The 7,023-nt window shown below is 38.0% G+C and overlaps 2 protein-coding genes, 1 long non-coding RNA gene and 1 pseudogene across 3 annotated transcripts in view; 2 read left to right on the top strand and 2 right to left on the bottom strand.

Moving 5' to 3' along the window:
- The window catches only part of LOC104767411, a 4,390-nt pseudogene extending 3,467 nt beyond the window's left edge, over positions 1-923 (bottom strand).
- LOC104764752 lies at positions 1,417-2,328 on the bottom strand. The gene is made up of 3 exons (XR_763780.2): positions 2,108-2,328; positions 1,892-2,013; positions 1,417-1,463 (listed from the first exon to the last, which is right to left on the bottom strand). It is a non-coding gene; the product is annotated as an uncharacterized LOC104764752 (long non-coding RNA).
- LOC104767409 (putative F-box protein At3g10430) lies at positions 2,566-5,714 on the top strand. Its single transcript, XM_019240801.1, has 4 exons — positions 2,566-3,396; positions 4,321-4,399; positions 4,483-4,983; positions 5,059-5,714. Exons 1-4 carry the CDS (start codon positions 2,566-2,568, stop codon positions 5,712-5,714), a joined length of 2,067 nt encoding a protein of 688 aa, XP_019096346.1.
- Positions 6,649-7,023, top strand: part of LOC104767408 (putative F-box only protein 15) — a 2,016-nt gene continuing 1,641 nt past the window's right edge. The window contains exon 1 of the mRNA XM_010491438.2: positions 6,649-7,014. Coding sequence (XP_010489740.2) covers positions 6,649-7,014 — 366 coding nt within the window. The remainder of the gene's footprint in view (positions 7,015-7,023) is intronic.

Genomic DNA, 7,023 nt, shown 5'->3' with positions numbered 1-7,023 from the left:
GCACACAATTGAAACTTTCACAATTTGAAACAACAACAGAAACGTATTCAGACTTAACTGAAGAATCTGAAATGTTTCTCACGTGATCTTTTCAGAAGCAAGAGTCAGTGAGCCATTCGAGCTCGTCAACGACACAGACAGATCAATATCACCAGTTGAACGCACATAAAGAGCCACCTTGTACTTCTTTCCTTCTTGAATATTCTAACAAAAGATAAAAAAAATGAAAGAACAGCTTTACCCATACTCTTGACACCGAGGGAAACAGAAAGTCGAGCTGTAAAAGTTTTCACAATTATCACTCACCATGCCCCAGTTTCAAACCCTGGAAACCAAAGTTTTTGCTTAAAGAGTTACTACCACCTTTTCCCATCATGTAAAGAAAGAAAAGAAACAATGATTGATTACCATGGATTTTCAGAAGTAATAAGCCAAAAAAGAAGAAACGAACCTCTGTTGCTAACAAGTTCAGCCCATAATCCACCAGCACCAGCATGGTTGATCTCCTGTAAATGATTTGAACATATAAAGTTTTCGATTGATTCGAACACATTGTGTATATAGCAGAGATATATAGGAGACTGTAACATTAACAAACCTCGAAGAATATGCCAAATAGCGTTTCAGGAATGGGTCGTCCAGCTCCGTTAGAAGCATCAACTTGCAAAGTGACGGCTGGTTTAGGATCTTCTTGAGCATCAACAACACGAAGGCTTTGATAGACGAAGCAAGAGCCAAGGAGAAAAGAAAGTATGCAAATACTTCTGAGCAACTTCCAAGACTCCATATCCATAATCACCACATCCAAATAAACCAACAACCTACAACATTTACAGAAACATTGAATCTTTATTCAACTCAATCAGTTAGATTATCTAAAAAAGCCTCAAAAGAAGGTAACAGCTAGAAAAAGAACACTACAGACAGTCATGGGTGATGACATAAGATAAGAGGAAGATAAACAAAGGAGAATATATATATATAGGACCCATCACTGGTTTTTGTCTTATTGGAACTACAACAAGACATAGCCGTCTAAATTTAATTGATAAAATTTGGGATCAAAGCATAAGATATAGCAAATCCATAAAAGAGGGCTAAATTAGAAAAACACAAACGTTGTTGGGAAATCAAGAGTGGCNGATCTCCTGTAAATGATTTGAACATATAAAGTTTTCGATTGATTCGAACACATTGTGTATATAGCAGAGATATATAGGAGACTGTAACATTAACAAACCTCGAAGAATATGCCAAATAGCGTTTCAGGAATGGGTCGTCCAGCTCCGTTAGAAGCATCAACTTGCAAAGTGACGGCTGGTTTAGGATCTTCTTGAGCATCAACAACACGAAGGCTTTGATAGACGAAGCAAGAGCCAAGGAGAAAAGAAAGTATGCAAATACTTCTGAGCAACTTCCAAGACTCCATATCCATAATCACCACATCCAAATAAACCAACAACCTACAACATTTACAGAAACATTGAATCTTTATTCAACTCAATCAGTTAGATTATCTAAAAAAGCCTCAAAAGAAGGTAACAGCTAGAAAAAGAACACTACAGACAGTCATGGGTGATGACATAAGATAAGAGGAAGATAAACAAAGGAGAATATATATATATAGGACCCATCACTGGTTTTTGTCTTATTGGAACTACAACAAGACATAGCCGTCTAAATTTAATTGATAAAATTTGGGATCAAAGCATAAGATATAGCAAATCCATAAAAGAGGGCTAAATTAGAAAAACACAAACGTTGTTGGGAAATCAAGAGTGGCTTCAATCTCAACTCATAAAGTCAAAACCTTCAGAGACATATTAAATCACAATTGGCTCAGAATGAGAGTTCGGGATTGAAGTTTCTGCGGGTATTTCTCTCGGTTTACCTTTAAGGCTTTAAGCCATTGTTTTCCCAGGATATTGCGGATGCCACAAGAGAAGAAGTGTTGAAGTGAGAAGAGTTGCTCCACTTGACTCTGCAAAGAACCGTTGGACCCAATAGCTAGGCCTAGGAGTTCCATATAAATGAGACGAATTGAAGACTATTGCATCCCGAGTACACAGAAGAACGGGAAAAGAAGTGGAAACTAGGTGAGAGATACCGTCTATCGTTTGTGTTCACAAAGGGTGGTGGTCGTCGTATTAGCCCCCGTCGCGGTGGATCCTGACTTCCTCGTCACCGGACCTACGTTGTAACTGGTAACTGGTAGGGTTAAAATTCTATTTATAATTAAGGAGTAAGATTTACCAATTGATAGCAGTAGGGCAAGCAAACCCAATATATAACTTGACCGATTCAGTCCGGTTTACACGTAACCGATTCGCTTGCTTTGTTCATTTTAGGTAACCAAATTGGTTCGGTTGAACCGTAATTTGCTTGCTGATAAATTCTCAATTTTGATCTCGTTTCCTTCTTTACTAATTCGCGCTTAAAGTCTATAAATACTAACTGAGAAAACGAAAAAGGAAACAAGAAACCGTTTTAATCATTCAAGAATCAATCTCGACTCACATCTCTCTTTTTTTTTTTTTTCCCCTTTCTTTCTTTCGAAACGTCCCCATGGCTCAGGCTCCCGCGAATCGTGTGTGGTTGCCGTTTGAGTTAGTCGAAGAGATACTTTGCAGAACTCCGGTTGAATCTTTGTTCCGATTCAAAGAGACGTGCAAGCAATGGAACGCTCTCATCAGCAACGACATAAAATTCAAGCAAAAGCATTTGGATCATCACATTCGCACTCCCGAACGATTCCTAAGAATCGATGATGATCGTGCGGTTCAAATCATGGATCCGGTGACCGGAATCCTAAAAGAAAGACCAATCCCAAACGATTTTCTTGATCCGCGTCCGATTTCTTGGATGGTTCATTGTGATGGACTCATGCTTTGTATATGTGAAGATTGGGAACGAGGAGGAGGTTACGTCCGTCTCGCAGTTTGGAATCCGTTTTTAAGGAGAATCAGATGGATCGAACCATCGGTTGATTACTGGATAGATGATTATTTCGGGGTTGGATACGATGATGCATCTCGTGACAACTACAAAATCTTGAGGTTTGGTTATAATCGGTCGTCTTCTCCCCCTGGTGATACAATTAGAGTCTTTGAGATCTATGAATTCATGTCTGATTCATGGAGAGGTATTAATGCTGGGTTTGCTGCGGATCTATATGTGGAGTGGGAGTGTGTGTCTGTGAAGGGAAAAATGTACTGGGTTGCATATGAAGAAACTGATGAACGTTATTTCATTCTATGTTTTGACTTCTCCGAGGATATATTCAAGGACGTATGCGATTGTCCTGAGTTTTGGGGCTATAGTAACCGATTAGAATGTTTCAATGGAGATAGACTCTCTTTCTTAACACAAGATGGAGAAGAATCAAGAGACATTGAGGTGTGGATGACAAACAAGTTGAGTGATGAGATCGTTTCGTTTGCCAATTATTTCAATGTCACTACTGGCCCTGATCTAATTCCGCGGTTACAATTCTTAATGCTCTGTTTTTTTTTTTTAAAGCTCTGTTCAAAGGTACTACACAGATGTTATTGACATTAACTACTGGTTTTAGTTTTTGTATTATATGATCATAACAAGTTTTACGTTTGATATATAATCTAATCGTGTATGTGTAGTTTATCAAAATCAATCATGCATCACATATAGTATTTACTAAAACCCTAGTTTACTCAACTAATACTCTCTTAGAGTAAATTAATAGATATATATATATATATAATATATATATATATATATATAACCGATTGGGAACTTAGAATATTGGAGTCCAAGCTATTCAAAGATGGCGAGGATTTCAATGGCCGCGTGGCCGGATACTCCTCTGCCTGTAGGTTATGTGACGGAGAGACAGCATCTTTCTATGGATCCCCCCTATATATGACTCTATCCATGTCTTAGGCCGTGGTGTGAGCTCGTCTAGGGTTTTAGGCTTTAGAAGGGAAAAAGGATCTGTATAATTTGTTATGGATGCAAACTCTTAGTCATATATTACATCCTTTTTTCTCTTTTTCTTTTTTTGAACAAATGTCATATATTACATCCAAAAATATATTTTTTACAAGGTGTTTACACAAGAATCATAGTAAAAAAAACAACACCAGAAAATTGGATTTAGAAGGAGGAGCGAGACCGATCATGGAAAGAAAACTTAGAAACCAAGAAAAGGAAATGAAATTTTACCCTAACTAATTAATATGAGATCCGGACGTTAAATTTTACCCTAATCGTTTAACGCCCTTAACGTTTACTTATAATTCGATTGGTATGGGTCCGGTTATAGCGTAACCGATTCGCTTACAGGTTGAAAATCAAGGGAAAAACAAAGAACCAGAACCGGTTCGTTATCTAGGGTTCGTTAACTTCGTTTGCTCACAAGTCGGTTAGTAAAAGGTTCATAACTTTGGTTAGTCACAATATAGCCCTCGCGTTTCCTTCTCCCTTGTTAAAATCATGCCGTGGCAGAGCCTTTGTTGCTACCGTCACTGCCGTTTGAGTTAATCGAAGAGATACTTCAGAGGACTCCGGCTGTATCTTTGATCCGATTTAAATCGACTTGCAAGAGATGGTACCATCTCATCAGCAGCGACAACAGATTCATGCAAAGTCACTTGGATAACTCTCCGGAACAATTCATAAGAATCGATAGCCGTGAGAGGGTTCAAATCATTGATCCCGTGACCGGAAGCCTCTCGGTTACACCAATCCCAGACGTGTTTCGCGACATGTTCATGTGTATGTGTCACTGTGATGGTCTGCTGCTTTGCCTGTGTCATGGATTAAGAGGTGACCTTAATCTCGCGGTTTGGAATCCGCTTTTGAGGAAAAGCAAATGGATCAAACCATTGGCTCGTAACTGGTCAACTGCTCGTAACTGGTTAACTGCTCGCAAGAATTGTGAGTACATAGGGATTGGATACAGCTATACATCTCGTGATAACTATAAAATCTTGAGGTTTTCTTATCATGATGATGATGTTGAGGATGATGATGATGATGATGATGATGATGATGACGACGATGATGATGATGATGATGATGACGATGATGATGATGATGATAAATCAGAACCATTCTGTCACGTGTATGAATTGAAGTCTGATTCGTGGAGAAGTATTGATGCTAAGTTTGATGGGAATATAGATGCTGAAGTTCAAGGCGTATCTGTGAATGGTAATATGTATTGGGTTGATGGAAAGAAGAAGGAGAAGAAGAATGAGCACTTCATTATATGTTTTGATTTCACTATGGAAACATTCAAGCACGTATGCGTTTCTCCGCCCTATTCGGATATTGAGCTATTAGGATGTTTCAATGGAGATAGGCTCTCTCTGTTACAACATGATGAAGTAACAGGGGAGATTCATGTGTCGGTGACAAACAAGTTGACTGATGGCCTTGTTTCTTTTAGCAGATATTTTATTGTGACTCTCCCTGATCTTCCTATGGTACGGTGCCTAGATTTTATGGTTTTTCCGGGATGGTGCATTGGCAAGCAGAGAAATATCATGGCATGGTGCGAGCAAATTGTAAAAGAAGATGGTAAGATGTATACTTGTATCACTCTTTACGAGATTGATGAAGGTGGTGTAAGAAAACAAATTGAGACAGGACGACGTGAAGTTACAAGCTCCATTATTGACCCGCTTATCACTAGTTATGTGTATGTTCCAAGCCTGATTCCAGTTCCAGTATAAGACGGTAGATATGATGAGGGTTGTTTTGTGTTCTTCAAGCTCTGCTTTCTTTGTTTTTTTTTTTGGTGTTTGTTGATATTAATTCTGCTACCATATAGGCTGAAATCAGCTAATGTTATTGACCTTAGTTAAATACAGGTTTTGGCTTTTGTAATGATCATACAAGAAGTCAATATAATCTTTTAGCACCTCTAAAGCATTTTCAATTATATAATCTGGGGTAATGGAATTGTGATCGATGTTTATCATGTTCTAAGCACGACAAATCTCAACAAATATGTATATCAAGCTCCTTTAGCTTATCAAGAATATATATATATATATATATTTTTTTTTTGGATATAAAAATATAGAAATTGTCAAGGTTCAAAATCATTGTACAGTATATAGTTTCTTTTACTTTCTTGAATTCATTTCAAATATATCTATATAATAAGATATATATATCTTGGATTCTACTTATATAAAACAAAACTAAGCGCGAGTTATGGTATTAATTCTATTTATAACTTCATATCCCACATCTGTCAAATTTACTTTCTAGTTCAAAAAAAAACAAAAAAAAAAAACTAAGTAAGGAGTAAGAAGAGTATGGTATAACCGTATTTAGTAGGGCAAAGCAAACGCAATATACAACTTGACCCGATTCAGTCCGGTTAACACGTAACCGATTCGGTTGGGTTGTTCATTTTAGGTTAAAATGTCACCAGTTTGGTTCGGTTGAACCGTAATTTGCTTGCTGATAAATTCTCAATTTTGATCTCGTTTCCTTCTTTACAAATTCGCGCTTAAAGTGAATAAAAGGCTAACTGGAAAACGAAAAAGGAAACAAGAAACCATTTTATCATCATCTTTCAAGAATCAATCTTTCTCACTCGAACTCACATCTCTTTTTTTTTTTCTCTCTTTCTTTCTTTCGAAACGTTACGTCCCCATGGCTCAGGCTCCTGCGAATCGTGTTCGTGTGTGGTTGCCGTTTGAGTTAGTCGAAGAGATACTTTGCAGAACTCCGGTTGAATCTTTGTTCCGATTCAAAGAGACGTGCAAGCAATGGAACGCTCTCATCAGCAACGACATAAAATTCAAGCAAAAGCATTTGGATCATCACATTCGCACTCCCGAACGATTCCTAAGAATCGATGATGATCGTGCGGTTCAAATCATGGATCCGGTGACCGGAATCCTAAAAGAAAGACCAATCCCAAACGATTTTCTTGATCCGCGTCCGATTTCTTGGATGGTTCATTGTGATGGACTCATGCTTTGTATATGTGAAGATTGGGAACGAGGAGGAGGTTACGTCCGTCTC

This window comes from Camelina sativa, chromosome 19 (genome assembly GCF_000633955.1).
Source record: "Camelina sativa cultivar DH55 chromosome 19, Cs, whole genome shotgun sequence".
In the NCBI taxonomy this organism is placed as follows: Eukaryota; Viridiplantae; Streptophyta; class Magnoliopsida; order Brassicales; family Brassicaceae; genus Camelina; species Camelina sativa.
The sequence above is the reverse complement of the archived record's forward strand: the minus strand, read 5'-3'. Positions and strand labels throughout refer to the sequence as shown.

Bases quoted from the DNA above. Each gene is read 5' to 3' on its own strand.
- LOC104767409 (XM_019240801.1), top strand. From the start codon at position 2,566: ATGGCTCAGGCTCCCGCGAATCGTGTGTGGTTGCCGTTTGAGTTAGTC. The intron at 3,397-4,320 runs GTGTGGATGACA...ATTCGCTTACAG, and splicing joins AAGAATCAAGAGACATTGAG to GTTGAAAATCAAGGGAAAAA. The intron at 4,984-5,058 runs ATGATGATGATG...ATGATGATGATG, and splicing joins AATCTTGAGGTTTTCTTATC to ACGATGATGATGATGATGAT.